General features: G+C 38.2%; 1 protein-coding gene across 1 annotated transcript in view; it reads right to left on the reverse strand.

The window, feature by feature from the left end:
• The window catches only part of GPR158 (G protein-coupled receptor 158), a 182,786-nt gene that overhangs the window by 149,607 nt on the left and 12,297 nt on the right, over positions 1–20,882 (reverse strand). Inside the window, exon 2 of the mRNA XM_048950958.1 lies at positions 19,850–19,955. Within this exon, the coding sequence (XP_048806915.1) occupies positions 19,850–19,955 (106 nt within the window). The remainder of the gene's footprint in view (positions 1–19,849; positions 19,956–20,882) is intronic.

Genomic DNA, 20,882 nt, shown 5'->3' on the forward strand with positions numbered 1-20,882 from the left:
TTATTTCAATGAAATCTGTTGCTGCCACCAAAAACCAAAAGTATAAGAACTTAAGGGAAAACAGCATTCACTTTGAAAGAAAAGCAGAGGCATTTTCTGGCTTCACAAGAAAGATGAGACAGGACATTCCTGAGGCCACAAGAGAAACACAGTTACCTGTCTTAGTGTCCAAATTTCAGAAAAGATATGGACAAATAAATGCAAAAAGTCAAAAACAGCTACCAGAATTAATTAAAAGTCAGGAAATACAGACAGATACTCCCCTACCAGATGGACTTCCAGTACTGGTTGCCTTTTAATCCAACAAAATGGCCTGTCTAGCTTCAATTGTAAGAAGCTGGAGTTACACGACCTCATAAGGGAAGGCAGTTTTTTATTTTTGCCAGTTAAACTATCAAACTTTTGGAACGGCCTGCAATCAGCCCAGATCATGTTAAGAAATTCAGCCAGATCAAATGCTTCTATATAAACACTGCTGAAATTGAATGAGAAACTACAAGCATGCTGGAGAGACAAATGAAACTTTGCAGCTGGAATTATGAAAAGACAAAAGTTCCTCCAAGGCTCAGTTGACAAAGCTACTTGAAAGCATTTCTGATTTCAGTGTATCAGGGCAATCCCACTGTTTTCAATTAGCTTCCTCAAAACTCACATCAATACGATTGACATTAAGCCCTGACACAGCGACTCTGATTAACACACCAAAAGTTACAACATCCAGTTCAAACTGAAGTAAATGTATTTGGAACTTTATAATGAAAACGGACACCAGGGCTTGCTGTAGTTGTTGAATGTTGCCTTTAAAGTGTGTTCTCCTTCCTCTAAAGCTATTAGTTTATTATGCCAACTACTATTTCCAGTGGCACGTTTTTAAGTTCTGACGTAGCAGACCTATCAGTGATAGACCAGTGTAAAAGATCATGGTTAGTTCAAAAAACTCCACTAGGAAAGCATCCCATGAAAACACTGAAGCATCAGAAATCTGCAAGTAGAATTCACTTCAAATCTCCAATTCATGTTGTTTTTCATTTCAGTGACAGACAGAAATACACCACTTGCAAATATTTCACATTTCAAATTCTCAACAGCAACAGAAAAGCTAAATAAAAATACCAATGCATACAAAATTTACTAAAAATACTTCCTATTTCACCATGAGCTACATTCAGTTTACCATTTTGGTAAAGATATCAACCATTTTTTCAAAAGCCTTGTTCCACTTAGAAGTATACCTTTGTTCTTCCTGCGAGCTAGGACATACTGGTCATCTGAAAGGCTAGAAGGAAAGACAACCTCTGAGTTCAAGACAAGGAAAAAATATCACATGTTAGGGTAGAGAAATTGCATCACCTTTGAATTCAACAGTGATGAAGCACATCCTGAGATGTGTGTTTCTGGCATATATGCTTTATGAAGAAACTTTGGTACTCTAGAGTAAATTGAAGAGAAAAAAAAATCCATAAAAATGAGCTAAATTCCAGCCAGCGTGCTTTAAAGGAAGACTTCTTCATGATTATAAAAAAAATCAAGTCATTCAGAATGAAAAACATTTTCATAAAGAATACAAATTTTATTTGATTGCCACCTAAACACCTCCCAGGGAAGAAGTTAATCAACAGCAAAGGAGATTATTAGATATATGGCATGACAAAGATTAAATTTACGTGATATCTATGAATCAGTGTACGACATTTATGATGAAAAACAAACTGAAGGTAAAAAAATAAGAGATGTATTTTCACAAGAATAATTATCATGGGGCCATCACATTTGAAAAATAAAAACAAGATGGGATCTCCTTCTTTAAGTCATGGTCTTGTGGTCTACCAATTTGTGTAGGAGTTAATAGATACCTCTACAGCTGTGCTGCACAAGGGCCTCATCTTCTGATTTCTCTGCTTGGGAAACTACTGCACAGAATTGTTTCATAAAAGCAACAACAAATTAGGGGGTACTCTAAACAATAAGGAAAAACTGGAAGGACTCTTGCTGAGTTCATAATGTCTGCAACTGCTGCATGACTTTTCATTCTACAGTTAGTCATACACCTGTTGCCTTTAATTTTTGTTCTTGGTTGTTTTTTTTTCCACCTTGAAATACTTAGTCTTGGCATTCTGCAAAGGCAAAGCATTGTGAAAGACTAACTGTAGTCTGTTACAATGCTAATATCATCATCATGAAGGCTTTCCTAAAAGCAAGAGAAAAAATCTGAAATAAAAGTAACAGCGGGCTGAAAGAGTTTGGCTGTTCCTTGTGCCAAGAGGGGTGACAGAATTCCTTATGTTTTTTTAAGCTAAGTGTTCATTTAAGCTAAAACCATGACTTTGCTTTTAATATTTATTGTAGCTTGGATTATTTTGGAGTAACTCAACACCTATAATAATTTTCTTAAGAAATAAAAAATGATTTAGCATCACTATTCATTAAAAAAGATTTTAAATGCCCAGAAAACATCCTTAAAACTATGCAACTTCATTTAATCTTCTGAAGCCTTAATGAAAGAATGTGTCCTTATTCATTGGGAAGCCAATTGATCGTAATCAGAACAAGCTGTGAATGCAGAGAAGGTGATGGGTCTTATGCATGCTAACCACACAGTAAACATTCCTCCTTCCCTTTTGAGCTGGGATCCTACTGGAACCAGCCAATCCCATAGCTTGCCAAACAAACTAGAGACTACTGAGATAGAGATTAAAGGTGGAAGAACAAAAAAAATTTGAAAATATCTCCTAATAATTTCTCACTGAATAAATATGCTTGCTTTAAAATACACCTTGGAGTAAGTGACAAAGAAATGAGGATTCCTACATCAAATAGCACTTAACTCTTACATCAAATAGCACTTTTTTCCCCAGCATTGCTTCACTATATGTAGAAGCAGAGTGGGGTAACAAGAACTTTTTTTAGAGAATGCAATGGGAATGGTCCTGTTTCATTAAACTTGCATTCATCATGCCTCTAACAACAGAGTTCTGATAAAAACATCATTTTCTTTTTCATAGGAAAAAAAAGATTTCCCCATTTCTACTTACCACTCTTACGGACCTATGCAATGATATTCATCAACAAGAAGATTCTAGTATTTCTGTCTGGTCTATTAAAACTAATGATCAGTTCTACTGCTGGCAATTGCTGACAGGTTAAAAAAAAAAAAAACAAATTTTACTTAGTAGGGAAATTACCATTTTCATACAAGAACAGAGAATGAAGACACTCAGTAGATAACAAATGAGATCCATAGGCTCAACCCATCTGTTGGATTTTCCCGAACCTGTGTTATCCTTTCCTGCCATGCAATGAACCCCACACGCACGCTGTTTTCTTTGTCTGGGGTCTCTTACCAAACTCACTAGGCAACATAGTGGTCTTGGCATTCCTGTACACCTTTATCAGTCTTCAGATAAAAGCGGCTTGCTTTCTGTTTCCCAAATTGGTGAGCTCTCTTGTGTTCAAATTAACTGGACAAATTTAGGATGGCACTCACTTAGCCACTGCATTTTTACCTGTAACTTTTGTAGCAACACACAAAACTTCAGAAGAAGGACCTCCTTGAGTACCTCAAAGACCAGGTAACTTAGTTTCAACTGAGTACTTACATTCTTCTTTCTGAATTCAGTTATTTGTATCTATATGAAATACAAACAGTCAGATTTTGGACCCAATTTTGTCTTGTAAAAAGAAGCATGAACATTAATTTTGAGATCACAATTTGAGTTTGTACAGCTAGAAGTAAAAACATCTGTTAAAAATAACAAATACAGAAGTTAGGCAGTAGCTGCAAGTATGAAACAGAAAAGGGAGAAAATCCTGAGTCGTTCTGAGACTTCTGTGGGAAGTAAACCTTACATGTGACAGTTACTAGAGCAATGCCTTAGGTCAGAAATGCTCAAAAATGCAAGGCTCAGTGATGATCTGACAGTCTGCATTCAGAAGCAGTTCCTTCAGCTTTATACAAGAGGTAAAATATGCCTAAGTAAGAAAAATAGTGTAACCCTTTATTAACTTGCCAGTAGTAACCTTTAATAATCTTAAGCATTTACACTGCTCCTAGAGGGTAAGGCATGAAACAAGCAGAAAGATACACTCCCTTCCACACAACATTTCAGTCGGACTCTCTTAAAACACCTAGTTCTCAAGTAAGAATATCTGTCTTCCCACCCAGGCACACAATTAGGTAAAAGCAAAACCACTTACCAACAGAAAAATAATTCTCAAATATGACATACACTTCTGGAGTTTCCAATTTTAGAACTAGGTCCAGCCTTTCCATTTTGGGCAAACTGGGCACCCTGACCTGGCTTTCCCACAAACCAGCACTGGCAAGAACATTGTTATTGAAAAAGGCAAAGAAAACAACAACAAAAACTACTGAATGCAAGATTAAGCATTTTTTTTTTCCTTCTTCATTAAATGGAAGGAAATAGATCATATACAAAATGCATGAGCTGGGAGCGACACAGATGAATAATGCATCCCCTACTTGTTTGCATAATAGTGTTATTTGATCTGCCTTCTCAGGCAGAGCAAAAGTAAGAAGTAATGGTTTTCCCACCTGCTTCCAGAAAGACCTGAGCATCTAATGCCCTACTGAAGGCCAAAGGTTTCTACACAATGTCGCTGGAAAGTCTGGAAAGAAAACTCTCTAACTCCAATGTGGTGTTAGAAAGCAGGCAATCTTTTAATACACAATATGTACAAGGCAACTTGGTCAGCCAAGCATTCTCTGAGTTCAGGTGCTACATTTATATAGTTAAGACATATACATTAAATACATTTCTAGAAATTTTATATATATTCATTCTTTCTCCAAGGACTCATTAATATATGTTCTGTCCTTCGAGCATGAGTGACTTGGTCCTCTTAAGACTCTGCACCTCATCCCCTTCATTCCACGTTCAGCTTCTTCACAGTGACCCTTGCCAGATTTTCAGCCATATTTCCCCAACTTTGCAAGTTTCCATTGCTTGTTATGCCATACTGAGCAACTTTTTATCTTGGTACACGATAGCTCAAAAAAGTTCATATGAAACCCAGGAAAAGTCCTTGCACCTGCTGGATACAAAGCTCCCAGTATGTAATACATAGATAAGAAGTGACTGCAGTGGCATCAGTGAAACAAGGATGTGATTGTACGAAATAAGACTGCTAGGCCTTACATTCCAAGCAAGGTAAACTGGAAAATTTCATGGAACTAGCACACATCAATTCCTTCTGCTAAAGTAATACACTGGTGTTTAAATTCATATGTATTGATCTCTATTGCTAAACCAGTCTATATCACTAGCTAACTTCTAGCAGCTGTGGGGACATCTTGGCATTATTATTTTCTTTCTGAATAATCTATAACTAACACTAAAACCACGGATTTTTCTGTAAAAGGAAATTTTATATAAATATAAATTTAGTGTCTAAAGTATTAGTAGTTCCAACTGATGTTTCAACTGCTTCCTAGATAGCATTCCACTAACTAAAAATGGTTCACTTACCCCGAATAAAATCAGTTCAATTAGTAGTCCTCAATTTCTCTGTGTTTACTTATTTGGTATTTAATAAAATGTCTTCCTCCACCACCTGATTTATTTAGTTAATATCCCCACCATGCTCTCTCAAATAATTACATCCTCAAGTAATAAGCTTCTGTTATTTATCTTTCATTACACTTACTTTTTTTATAAGGTAAGAGCCCCACTGATCTCTTTCCTTCATTACTTCTCATGCCTGAGAGCATTTTTTTTTAATCAATCTAATATTGTTGTAATTTTTAAATTCTAAGAGGAAAAAAATAACCAAACTAGGATGTAATTATTATAGCCTAAAAGACATTTATTTATTTATTTTATGAAGCAACAGTGTGGTCAATAGCTCATGGCACCTCTGTAAGAATTCACTTAGGTTACTGAAAAATAGGGCATAAATACTTCTTTCATATCAGACATAAGCGTATGCAGACAAACACAACCCATTTTTAAAACTGCTGCCTTCACACAACTAACATTATGACTTTCAAAGACAGAGGTTGACAAAGTAGCTCAACAGTTGTTATTTTTATGTATTTTCATTATAAGCCATAAAGAGTTCATTTTCAAGCTTCCTACCAGTACCCATGGCTGCCTAACTGACAAGGTGAAACAGGTAATTCAAAATTGCCCAGCCAGGTCTAATCCCATCCCATCACTGTTAATTACTAATCACTACCCTAACAACTTGCTTTGTTAGGGATAATCTGATTCATAACAAAACACTTTAAAAAATCACTGGGGTACCACATGCTTTTCCCAGCCCGGCATGTTTTCACTATCATCCCCTTCCCTTGAGCACTTCACTGCAACGTCTTCAAGCGTGACTTACCTTGAGGACATGGTAAAAACATGTCTGCATTCTTACTATCTGCTATGTAGGACCAACCCATCACACATTTTTCCAAGTACTTTTTTTTCTTTTTTTTTTTGAAGTTGCCTTCTAAAGAACTAGAGCAACTCTGGCATACATGCTATCAAACTGCAGAACATATCCACTTTGACATCTCTTCTGAAGAAGCTACTTCAGAGATCATTACTGTGTAGATCAGATTGTGGGCTGCCTCAAAATTTTAGACTACTAGATCTGAAATATCAGTTAATGACATTTTGACAGAAACAAGGAAAAACACTACAATTTTTTGTGAGAAAAGGCAATATAAACAATTCTATTTTAAGGGAGCATTGGGAAATATTCACTTGGGACTCTATGCTGGAAATAGCTTCAGATGTTTTGACAAAGCACCATCCCTCCAGCATCTTTGTATTTCGGTAACAGATTCTTGCATTCAGTCTCCTAAGATCTATGTCAGTGTTGGCTTAGGGTAGAACTTACTTCATACAACTAGAGGGAAAAGGAAATAGAAACAGCTGATCTGAACCTGAACTTCTCCCTTACCCTTACTTTTTCCACCTGCCACGTTTTGGGTCAAATCTGCAAAATGTAAGTTGCTTGTTTTAGCCTGTTTTTCTAAAAACCCATTGTCAACTGCATAAAGATTGTCTAAGGATGTTGTTATCAAGGCTCCACGTTTCTGGCATCTATTTTAAAAGAGTCACTTGCTTCACGTCTGTAGCTTTTCCTCTGAAAAAGCCAAACAGTCTCAGGCAAGCATCCAAAATCTCACTGTTGTTTTCCTTCTCACAGACTATTTTCAGGGAGAGAGAAATGTGACCCACACAGCGCTTCTCCCCACCATGCTTGCAGACTTCAGCAGGTCTACAAATTGTTCACTAATCTCTCCCCACAAGATGGGATGTGGCAAATACACACAAGATTGATTCTGGAATCAAGCTGTAGCAGAAATATTTCAGAAGGCGTAAGGAAAATTAAATTGACCAGAGACCCCACTGGAAATCTTCTACTGATCTTCACTACAGAGTCCAGCTCAATAGGAATTAGGCGGTTAATTGTCCACTGAGGTAACAAGTCTGATAAATATGCATGAAGAAAAAAAGAAGTGTACTATACATTTATTTTTGTTCTGCTGGGTTAAGAACAGTCTTCACAGATGCGAGCAGAACTGGTTCAAAATAGACACAATCTGCTACTGCGGCAAGCCAGGTGCTGCTATTTCTGCATACATACCTCTCACAGGAGATTCACATCACTCATAGAAAGTTGTTTTTCATGTGCATCAGTCAAGCTGTTATTGCTAAAAACTTCACAAATGTAACTGACTGAAACTGAAGCAGAAAGTTTGCTAACAGGGTTAGTCTAGAAAATCGCACTGCACTGTTGTGTAATTGTCTAGGTTTGAAAGACTCAGCTAATTTAGTTTACAAAAGACATCAAAGAAGAGACGACAATTTACTGCACTTCAAAAACTCCAGCAATTGAAGTAGTAACAGGATCAAAGGTACGCACAATTAAATGATTCAGCACTTCTGTGACTTGTGACTTGGATGTATTTCCAAACCAAAGGGGAGCATCAGATAATACAGTCTGGCCAACTACACAGCACAGACCACAATGCCTCAAATGAAACGCCTCTGTCATGGGCCCAGGAGTACTGGAAGGACTAGCATAGAGCTTCCAGAAAGGTTCTGCCTCTGTAAGCCAGAGAGCAGGCAGATGGGATTTGGATTTGGCTTTCCTGCTCGGCAGTGCAATTATCACCACTCTACGATGCCTCTACACTCATGGCCATAAGGGTAAAACAATATGTAGCTGTCTGTCTCTTGGGCCTTGCTGCCCCAATACTGACACATTTTCACAACTGCCCCATTTTTTTACTAGAGGTACTAAAAAGCAAGAGAACAAAATTAATAGGAAGGGGCCCTAAAAGAGATCAGAGGTACAGCTAGAGGAACTCTGTAGTATTTCCTTCACGTAGAGGTAGAAAGCAAAGCCAGAGGTAAGGCAAGGGAGCTACACACAGATAGCTTTATCTGTCTGTACTTGTGTGCTTCCCAAGTGCAAGAATACAACCTGAAACACCAGGCTAAACAGTGAATCCCATTTAAATTAAGACTGCAGAACTGCAAATTCATACAGTTGTTTGGAGTTTGTTTTGTTTTTTCAAAAGAGGAAGTTGGTGTGCGATTTACAAGCAGGGGTAAATAGGTAATGAGGTAGAGGGTCTGACTGAAGCAATGCTATAACTAGGTCAAAAGGCAAAAATAATCAGTAACATCCAAGATGACCATACAGCCCCGTGGTCGCACTGTACCGTGTACTGGGCAGTCATGATTTCACCTCCAATCAAATTTCTAATGAAAAAATACTTAAAATTTTACTACAGTGGTGGCTATCAATGCAAAGCCTCTTTTAAGAGATAATTTCAAAAGTAAGAGGAAACACTACCAGTAAGTGATGATTTTATCCCACAAAATAGAAGATTCATCCTTCCCAAAAGAGAGGAAGCCAGAAAGACTTATTTTGAACTGCACAGAGGTTCCAGAAGAAAGACTTAATATCTGCCAGAAACTGATCTGACCTCAACTATTTGGATCTCATCTGCAGAGCTATGCTTACTGAGGGAACACATATTGCACTAATGGTGAAATGGAACACAATAGTATCAGAAAAGGTGAAAGGGAGATTGACCCACTGAATGGTGAGTTGAGTAGCTGTCACTGCAAGAGAGAAAAGAATTTCCTATTTGCTTCCATTCTCCCTCCAAGATCTAAATGCCTCATCAAAGGACGCTCCCCCCCCCCAAAAAAAACGAAAAAAACCCTGAGCTCCAGCACAGAACAAGGCACCACAGTGTTCTGAGGTTCAGTGCAACAGGTCAGCTGCTTTGCCCATCCTCACAAAAATCACAGATTATCATCTCTGTTCTTTAGTATTAAACAAGGATTAAAATCCTATTAATGAGAACTGTTTCTACGTTGCAAACTGAAATAAGCACTTCTAACATAAATCTATTATTATAAAACCATAGTTATTAATTTAGAGGCTCCACAGCTCTATAAACATGCATCTGTAACCCCAAAATTATTTGAAACTCAAAGCAGAAATAATAGGAAAAAATCCCAAATACTGCTCTTGTAGAAGTTTCTGACTTTTAAGGGAACTAAAAGGAGGGGAATAAGAGCATCTGAGAATATGTCTGCCCTTATATTTGCAATGGTCAAGGGAGTTTGCATCACTGCAGAAAGTGTTGAGTCTGGTTAGTCTTGCTATGGTATCTATTCAGCTGTGTATATATTTATTCTTTTCAAGTTCTCTTATTCCATCCCTTCTTTCACTGGGAAGCTGAGGCTTGTAGTCTAGATTAAGGGGAACCATCTGCAGCCACAGCATCCCACTGACACGCATGGTGCTTCACATAAACCCTAACTTCCCTTTATTTCATGCACCTATGGAACTCATTTATTGTGCTACGTTTTATATTCATACACTCTTATATGGAATTAACTCAGGAGCTATGGAAAATTCAGTGAAGAGTTGATTTCAAAGTCAGCACATGAACTATTCCGGATGTCCCAACAGTCTCACCATCTCACAGCATGACAACAAAAAAAAACAACATAAAAATAGGGGGCATGCTCTAAAATGTGGTGCAACAAAATAGAAAGATGCAAAGCAGGGCTTCTTATAATCACGTAGCCAACAAAAAATATTTTTAAATTACACTGGTGACAAAAATGACTTAACCATATCATTTTTATTGAGCAATAGAAAGCTAGAATAATTCACTAATATAGTATTGCAGGCACCTCAATCACCTTTGGAAAGAGAAACACCTCCAAAACATGCATTAAACCTGTAAAAATAATTCCTCTTTAAGTGGAAAAGTAATACTTTATTAACACTGCTTTCCATAATTACAGACTCTAGCAGTATAGTGGCCCCTTAGAAAGCAATCATCATTATGGAATCCTATCCTATGGGAAAACCCGAACTTCAGAACTGAGGCTCATTCTAGTGAAAGAAAACACATAAGTCTTGGAGTTTTTGAATTATATACTCTGAAAGATTCATATTGAGACAGTCGCAGCATTTCATTCAGCCATTCATTTCAAGCAAGTGTCCTTTCAGCTATCCTCAGAAGAATTCAGTGTAGCTGAACTGCCAAGAAATGCCTTCTTCAGGCACTATAACATGGTACTCACTTTGAGTATCTCTGGAACATGAATTCAGGAGTTTAAGCTCTACAGGCAGCTGTTCAGGTAATAGCATGCACAACAGGGTCCTGGTCCACAGCTGCCACTACTGGTTTAATACCAACTGAAACAGTTACTACAATTCATTTCAGCCAGAAACGCATGATTTCTCAATGTACAGTATTAACCAAGCTGTGCTGAAATTTTTGTTTTTCTAAAATTCTGTAGAGTTTAGTATGCACTATACAGTTCAGATTTTGGAAAATATGATTAACATTGGGGTAAGTCAATTTATCACATTTAAAACCAGTTTGTGCTACATTTTGTACATTAAGAAATATGAACACGTAAGCTCTCACAGGACATCATAAGACAAGTTCTGGAGCGCCTCTTATTTGACTTTCTTTCATTAGCATAGACAAGCTGTTCTGTCTATGCTGAAAAACATAACTATACACAACAGGATTAGAAGAATGGCCTCAAGTTTCACTAGAGGAGATTCAGGTTGGATGTTAGGAAGTACTACTCCAAGAGAGTGGTCAGGAACTGGAAAGGACTGGCAGGCAGGTGGTGGTGTCACTGTGACTAGATGTGTCCAAGGAACATTTAGATGTTTAGATTTGAATGTTTAGATTTGTACTGAGGGATGTGGTTTAGTGGGAAATACTGGCAATAAGTGGATGGCTGGACCAGGTGATCTTACAGGTCTTTTCCAACCTTGGTGATTCTGTTATTAGATAGATATGACCAGTGACAGAACTGGGCAGATGGTATTAAAAGCTTTTAAACCTTTCAAGAGGAAAAAAAAGGTATATATTTAGGTGTGGTTTTGACCAGTTGATGGATTTCTAGACTTACACAACATGTCATTACCAAGAGGTTTCCATCAGAATACAACAAGATCTTCTCAAAATGCAGAAGTAAAAGTCTTTGTGTTTCAGCTTGTAGCCTCTTGTCCTGTCATTGAATACTTCTGCAAAGAGCCTGGCTGCATCCACCTTTCCAACAACAGATACTTGTGCGCATGGATGAGACCGCCTCTGAACTTCACACAACACATACTCCAAGCCCTTAAGCATCTCTAAGGCCCTTCACTAGATTCTCTCCAGTACCTCCACGACTCTTACACCAGGAAGGGCAGAGCCAGACAGCCCAGCACTCCAGATGAAGTCTCACCAGTGTTGAACGGAAGGACCAACCCCCTACACCTGCTGGCAGCACTGTTCCTGTCACAGATGAGTAGCTGTTGACTATCTGCCACAAGTGCACATTGCTAGGTCATGGCCATCTTGGTGGCCACCAGAAGCTCTGAGGCCAATCTAGTTAGCTTTATTTTCCAGTATAGGAGTAAGACCACAACTGTTTTAGATGAAAGTTACAGAACTTTATCCAAATTAGAACACGCTATACCACTCCTCGAATATTACTTTCCTCACCAACTGCATGTGGAGACAAAAAAATTTAAGAGTGAGTAGATGGCACTGATGGAGAAAAAAGGCAGCTACTATACACTGACAGAGTAACACCCCTTCAGCAAACTGTACTGTATATTTCATATTACTAAATAGAATTTGATTTCCCTGTGAATAACAACTCTGGTAAATCTAGAGACAAAGTTTTACAGCAGAGGAATTCTAACAGTGCAATATTAGAAATAAGAGATTGGCTCATTTGTCTCTACAGAAAATATCTACTTTTCCTCACTATCTAAGTAAAGGAAGAATCAAAGACAGTAAATATTTTATCTTCAACATTTTATACACTTAAGATGTTGAGAAGCTTTTTCTTTCACTACTTACTGTAGAAAGAAAAATAAAACTCTTCCAAAGAATGAGCAGTAATAACTTGAAGATATTACAGTAATGAACTAGTCAGAACAAAAAACAAATTTTTAAAAATACAGATTAAAAATCAAACACTCTGCACTGCTCTGTTGTGATCAGTGCTTAGCATACGCATGATCTGAAACAAGATAGGATGGCAAAGCAATGAAAAGGAACAAAAAGAAAAAGCAATATTAAGTAGGTTAGTAAAGACTGCAAAATTTCTAGGAGAAAAACCCCTGCTCGGTGAATGGATGACCTGATAGCTATCAATTTGCAGTACTGGAAAATGCAGACAAGGACAAATCTCATGGACAAAAGCATAGGCAAATAAAAAAAGAAAACAGTTCTTTATTTGCAGGAAGACATTGAGGGGAAAAAAAAAATGTTACCTTCTACCAGAAGTCACCAAACAAAAGTGATGGTATATCAATATCCAGAGCTATAAAACTGTGTTCCAAAAATAAAACAAGATGAGCTTCCATTAAATTGCTATGGCTCAGTACATTGCTTTGAATATGAGGATTCAGCAGCTATTCTCTTTAGTTTTTCATCTTGGGATCTCTTATGTTTTCAATCTAATTTTAATTTGTTATAGGAAAAAAAGGAATGAACTTTCTCCTCAAGACTAAATTAAACTTGTCTCTTGTGCAGGTAACTTGCAGTATAAATAAGCAGGAGAAACAGTTGGTACATTTAATAAAAGCTTTAAGATAAGGCAGACAATCCTTTTCCATCGGTTTAATCAGAGCATTACATATTCTTTCTCTAGTCTATTTTTTCCTTCCAACAGAAATAACTCACTGTAGAATACTTGCATAAGCTGAACTTCTGCATTTTCACAACTGAAAAGCCTTCTGCAGTATATGGACTAAGAAAATAGATGAGTACACAAGTAATGAACAGAGCTTGAATGGTTCACACATAGTTGGCATCCTTTGCAACAAGTAGTGCAGCAGTAGTGCATTTCAATAAAGAAGCTGTGTCATTTACTCTTCGTTGGCCGGAGCAGTATAAGAAGTACAGATCACTAAGTACATTGTGAACTTGTTCAGACAGGTTTATGAAAAATATCAGGATGTTTACTTATCCTGGAGACATCTGAAGTGTGGAGTGGATGCAATGCCATGCACCCCAAAATCCCCCTCTGAAGGTGACCCACACTGGACCATGGCTGGAGAACAACATGACTCTCATTCGACTCACTCAGAACATTTTTGAAGAAACTAAACTGGGGAGAGTAATTTGCACACCTGGAAATCACATGTCAATTTGAGTCAGAACACCCATTAATTAAAGAACATTTTGCCCATGTCCAAGCTATAAAATAATGGGTAATCTCACAGGATATGAGAGTACTTGCATGTCTACCAAGACAGGCATATCAAACTTCATATGGGAGGGACCAGATGCTTTGATTCCAAAGTATCACATTTATTTAATTATGCTTAATACTCATATTTTTCAGATACTGCACAGTCTTCCAAATGTACTGGTAACAAATGAAATCCCTGAATGAAGTTCTGCTTTGTTTATGCCTAGATTTGACAAAGCTGCTGTCAATTTTGCATCTGGGAAAGGTAATTCACAGCCACCCTTCCAAAGGAGAACAGCCCAGCCAGTCCCCAAGCTCCCTCCTGTAAGGTTTATTGTGGTTATGGATAGACTTGAACTTGCTGGGACAAGAAACTGAAGGTCAGTTTTTCAGTCCGTCTCCAAGGAAGAGCTATTTTCTGCACTCACTCTTCATCTGCAAGTTGCCCTTTGCTCCTGCCAGGCATGTTTTGTGGATACTCCCTCAGCTAAATAGATGTCTGTCTAGATCTCTTTCCCTCCCAAACAAAAAGGGAGAACTTATTTCCTCACCTTCTGCTGTTACACAGCCTTTTCCTCATTGGAGTAAGTGTGCTGTGAAGAACACATCCGTAAAACCCGAGCTAACGTCTGTTATTTTTGGGTTATGGGAGCAGAGAACACTCCTACCCCAGCCCCTTGAACCACCTAATCTCACAGAACCGCACTTCCCCATACGGTTTGGTGTTTTGATTGTTTTGGGGTTTTTGTTTTTTGGTTTTTTTTTTTTTATTGTCGTGATCCCCCACACCCTCAAAGTTCAATCATTTCACTTTAAGGACGAAAAATTCACAGTGAAAACAACAGAAACAAAGGCTAAAATATCCTAAATGCTAGCTACTGCTCCCTCCCTAGAAGGGAGCTCTAATCTTTTTTTTCCTCCATAATTTTGCTTTTGTCACTTAAATATAATATTCACATGACATGGACAAACACATTGTCAAGACCTCTATGAGTGCATGTCAAGGTTCTGCAAATCAAGCAAGGGCAACTTCTTTTCACTTATAAGAACAACTGCAAGGATTGGCTGGATCACCAGTTCAGCTCGTCAGCACTGCCCAATATTATAATGTCACACCCAGCAGAGAAAGTTCTGAAAGACTTTGGAATAGATCTGAAAAAATTACCAGTAATCGATGCTGCCTGTGATCACCTATCACCTGCAAAAGGAAACATACCCATGCTATTTTTCTTTGTCAGACAGCATCTCTCAACCAGCCATCTATGGGTTTTCCACTTTCTACCTCCGGGGAAAAGGAAAACAATAGCAAATAGAACCAACGTGGAGGAATTTAAATGCTCAAGCTAGCACTAAGATGAAAGCAAGTGTTACAAAAGTTTCCTTTAGAAAAAAAATGCTGAAAATTGAGATTGACTCCTGTAAACAGAATCATTTAAGGGATTTTTTTTTCCCCTGAAAAGGCTACGATAGCCGTAGCTAAGCAACCTGCCTGCTCTTTATACTGGAAGTTAGTTTTCATAGCACCTTGTTTATCACTGAAAGCTCTGACAAATGCCTACCTTACTTAGCACAATCCTAGCTGGAAGAATACCAGATTAGGTCTGCTATACTTTTGTGAATGGATCTTTCCCATGAACACACCTAACGCAAAGTTATTTTTAAAATAGCATCTGAAATGCTCTTGTGTACAGCATGCTCTTCGAATACACTGAGTTGTGTGAGCAGCCAGTCAGACAAAACCTTCCTGCTTTTGGATCCAGAACTGCTCAGGTTTTTTGTGCTTTTTTTTTTTTCCCCTCCTTTATTTGCATGTTAAATAGAACTGTTCACCTTCCTATCTTATTTCTTTCTCTTTCAGCCTAGGATTTTAGTAATTATAATCTATCACTAAAGATCCTGTTTTCTTCCAAAGGGAAATATACCCTTATGTCCTCTGCCCTGATTCGGGTACATCTCTTGCGATAACTTGAATGCAATCTGTAGTTCCAAGGATGATTACCTACATACTAAAAATTAACTGTATTTTGTAAATTCTGCTCATTGTAAGATTGTATTGCCAACACACAACATTATTTTCATGTTCTTCTCTTTCTGACTGCATTTTTTCCCCTCCAATAGACATGCAAATATGAAGAAAACAAACAGTGACACTTCACATGACCCACCAGGCTATGACTGGATGCTAACCTCCCATCACACGACGCAGGTGCACTAAATAGCCTTTATCTGTTTGACAAGGACACCAGAAAGCATGTTTAGAAAAAACAGAGAAAGCACTGCTGTTTTTCCTCTCCCAACTTCCTAACCTTCCCCATCTTCCTCAGTTGGTTGACTGTAATACTATGTTCACTGTAATAAGGTGCAGTGGGCCCCAGTGTTTACACTACCTCAAGATGAAATAATGAGCCAAACTCGTCATACGTTTCCTTTCTCAATTGGTTGTGCATCAAATAAATACTCAGCGAAGGTCCATGTGTCTTCCTACACAGACAGCAACACAGCCTTTTTGTTTACTCTGCCTCTCTCATTTCCTCTAGATATTTTTGCACACTGTCATTTGTGGAATACTGTTAAACCCAAAGGGATGTCAGCTGAGCCTGCCTCACAGTGCAAGCTGTTGGCAGTCTCATTAAGGACAGTGAACAGTGTGGAAGCCACTGCAGTTTTCAGACCGATGCTGCTGGCTGGGAGTGTTCAGGCCAGCTCAATGCACAATGCTAGCTCATTTCTTCAGACATTTCCCTGCCTTGATTTTATTGTCAGTGTCTCAACAAGGACTCTAATGTCATTACTTAAAGCACCAGTAGTTGCTGCCAGCATTTATGGTGAAATAACCTAATCTATTAAAAGGAAAAATATTAAATGTTTTAAACACTAAAAATGCATTCTTTCTTACTGCTCCAGCCAGCCTCGCCTGTACAATGAAATCACTTTGTATTTGTTATCAGGAAGCTGTCTTTTCCCTTCTTGTTAATTTCAAAATTACCTGTAACGTTCTGTATTCTGCCCAACACATTTCAATTATTTCCAGTCCTATAAATAATACCCACCTCGTTTACTGCAGCCCCACAGAGCCCAAATTACCTGTGTATTTTTTCCCCATGTATGGTTTCTCTGTATGCTTATAGTTTTAGACAGGGAAGAGCAGATTTGTATCCCTAAAAAACTGAGCTCTCTGCCTTAGATTTAACGACATTGTCATTAAATGGAACAGGTACCTTGGCAGTAAACACTTTCAGCACCAAATGGCAATTTCACTAAGGCAAAGGCTTACCAAAGAGTCTGTGGAAAGACAATGTAGCTCTGAATGCTCAAGTCATTAACAAAACTGAAAAGCAGCAGCAAGGTCTAACAACTTAAATCGCTTTTCCCTTCCTTACTCTGCTTGAGAATGACTTTGTAACTGGGGACAAATCATTCTGACACCAGCAGGTATTTCTGTATTTTCCTCAAAAGAGAAAATGAAAGATGGGGAACAACATTTTATTAGTAAGTCAAGCTAGGTGGAAAGCATTACTGCACTATTACATGATATACCCTTATTCCACAGAGTAGATTTGTAAATAAAGAAGCCCCCTCCTGAAGTGGTGACCACAGAGGAAAAGAAGATTCTAAGGCTGTTTCTAGCAACTGCCCATCTCCAGGGTCATTGATGCCTTCTCTTCAGACACAGTAAGGAAAAGCACTACCAGGTGGCAAGCTACATTTCGGGGGATGTTAGTATCACCTTCTGTACATCATTAGACCTTTGTTGATTTAGTACTCAAAAAAATCAAGAACAGATAAGAGGTTTCTGTTCTACAGATAAGTTGAAAAGCCATTTACGCAGTAGCACTCTTCTCCATCCATGTATGTCATTAGCACCTTGAGCTGTGAGCATTAGCTCATCCCATTTATACAGCATCACTCATTAAAGAATTCCTGTTCTCAAGAGCAACACTGCATATCTCTACTTTGGTAGACAGACAATGGGATTTGAGACTGAATCTGCATTTAAGTATCTACATCTAGGAGTTGTTAGATGTCTGAGCTGTGTTACTATAACAAAATCTAGCTAGTAAAATTGGTGAAGCCTGTTGGAGCAGCTAAAGACATGCATACCTCTTGCATAGAAGAAGCAGAAACAGAACTTTCGCCTGAGAACATATTTTATTTCCTTTTTGCATCACAGGAACTCATTTTTGGACTACAGCACTGCAGTAAGTTACTAAAACAAAACATGCATCTTTCCAGTATGAAAAACAAAACATTCTTTGTAACACCAGCCCAAAAACCAAGTATGAAGAACTGACCTGTAATGCACACTTTGCATTTTATGATTAAAAACTATTTCACAAGGCAGCTAGGAAACATCCAGAATGCTCTCAGCAGGAGAGTGAAGCTCAGAATTCAGACGAAGCTCTGGATTAAAGCTTTAGGACCTTCCCTCTTTTAGCGGACCATGCTACCCACATCAGTTTCTAATGCACAGTAAGCTCAAATCACAGAAGCAGCCTGGACTCTAACCTTCCATAATCCTGAAGGTCATCTTTAGAACAATTTCCTTTGCACTCAGTTTCCTACATTACACTCCACTTCTCACGTGCAAAGAGAGGAAGATGCATTTCCCCTCCTTCTTCAACTAATTATTTCAGAGGGAACAGATTCTGTATTCTTCTCAGGATATAGACTTAAAGATTTAGATTTCAAAGAGAAATGTAATTGTGAAATTACCTCCGGTACGCTTATATTCAGATTCTGTTTTGCTTAAGAACACACAACATGATTCAGAACCCATTACAGCAAACAACAGGCTCTGAACCATTTCAAAGGGGCATTAGAACTGGCTTCTGATCCTTCTCCGTTATCTCCATTTTCCTTAGATGTTCTTCTTTAACCTTAACTGCCACACACACGCTCCCCACCCCAGATTTTCTTCTTAGTTGCAGGAAGAAATACAATTTACCATCTCAACCCCCTGCTGAGGTTTCTATTCATAAGAAATTAGGAAAAGGAGGAGCACTTGTCAAAATACCTAGGTACATTTCAGAAAATAGAATATTAAAAAGCAAAGTTTACTAAGATATCACAGGAAGTTACATCTTCTAAGAAGAAATGAGATATTGAACAAGTGTTACCTTGAATTCAGAAGGCAAAATTTGACAAAGCAAAAAAAAAAATCCCATTTGAATTTAGTCTTTAAACTAAGACTTAGTTGAGTCTTAGTTCTTATTGGTTCTTATTGCATATATAGTTTAAGAAAAAAAGAATTCCAGTGAAAGATAAGAAGGATATTTACAATAATTCGGAGATTTTCATGCTCAGATAAGGTTAACAGATGAATTCCTCAGATAGAAGTCTTTTCCTAAATTCAGATTTGGTTTTGATAAATGAGCATTTTATGACCAGGCAACTCCTAGCTTCTGCTAAAAGACTTCCAGCTTTTTAATTAAGCTTCCTGAAAATGCAGAAATACATGAGGCACATGTATCTCATAGATAGCAAACTTGCACCTTCGAAAACAATGTTACATGTAATAATCAAATAAAGTCACTGCATTTATTTTGTTTTGAAGTTCCATTAAATACATAGATCATTCAGTCTGGCTCCCTCTGTCAATGTATCGTATGATTGGCCAGACACAGGCTGAGGAGAAAGGGGAAGCAGGAAGGAATTGAACATAAACATTTAATTAGCTCTGTAAAAATACTGACATTTCTATTAAAGAACAATTATGACATCCAATTCTGTTATTCTTGTTCCATTCTTCCAAAGACCAAGCCACTTTGAATAAACACCACCAGCATCTCAGTTACTTTTACTGCACTTCACAAGGTTGACCACTCAGAAGTAAAAATGAAATAGGCTTTTAATGTATAAATGTAAAATAGTTTGAGTCAGATGAAGAATTTCATAAATCATTTCACTGTCCCTATAAGCAGATGTTTCTGTACAATAACTTACCTTGTTTTATTTAGTATCAATATTCCTGAAATGCAAGCATTTTTAAAACTCTTAAAACTCCGTGACAGCATCTTGAACGAAAAGATCTCTGCAGCTTATAAAACACAAAGTCTTTAAAATCATAGCATTTTTACTACAAAAACAATTCACAGTGGAAAGACTTAACTGAAGGGTAGCTCAGTTCCCTACAAACATACCTCAGAGTTGTTGAGATGACACCTGTGTGTTCCTGAGAACCACCCCTCACTCGAGCACTGGTCGATATCCACCTTCTGCAGATTTATGTCGACTTTAACAACACCTCTGGAAAAGAGAAAACAGCCTTGAACACAGTGACTACATCAATATGTTAAACTTCTTTACGATGCTATAACCTGCAAGGCAGAACTGCATTTTTCTTCTAAATACAGAATTTGATGAAGTGTCTAAAAAGAGAAATGAGGAGTTCCACGTTCCCAAAGCCAAGCCTGCAGACAGATTCTTATGTTAGACCTTACTGAGATGCATTACAAGAACTCTAAATCTCATGCACACAATAGATGCAAGGTGACAGGTATGAGTAAGTTATCCACTCCAATAATTTAATGCCCTTCACATTTTACAATGCAGCAAAGAACTAAAATAAATACAGTGGATGACCTACACTTCTGTCTCAGACATCGCCAGCCTACCCCAGAAGCACACTGAGCATCAGGACCAGGTAGTACCCAGCACCGGGCAAGACTGCCATGCCAATTTTGCTCCAGGGAATGCTATTTGCCAAAATAATTGTGCAAGAAGTCTTTTCTGTACTCTACCCATATGTACACCAACTCTCCAGTGACTTCATATGCAAGAAACAAGAATTAAATCAGGGCCACTCACATTCTCCTTGCTTAACCACCACCATGACTGCATACACTAGTACCACCTTCTCCCCCACAGAAAAGCCTTATATTTCCACCCTTGCCAATTCCAGAAAGCTACAGCCATCCGCAGATTACTTTTGCTCCAATATATCCCACTTCTGATGGGACAGACGATGCATATGACTTTGTCCATTTCCCCTTGCCTTGGGGACTGCATGTGGCATTGTCCTCATGTTTGCACGTTCCAGAGGTAACATGTTTGCACGTCCCAAGTGGTCCCCACCTCAGAGAAGGGCCCATGCACCTCCGCAGCCCCATCACAATCCTGGAAAAGGCTGCTTTGCTGGTGCCCCTGCAGCCCAGAGACATGCATCCTACAACG

Source organism: Lagopus muta, chromosome 7 (assembly GCF_023343835.1).
Source record: "Lagopus muta isolate bLagMut1 chromosome 7, bLagMut1 primary, whole genome shotgun sequence".
NCBI lineage: Eukaryota > Metazoa > Chordata > Aves > Galliformes > Phasianidae > Lagopus > Lagopus muta.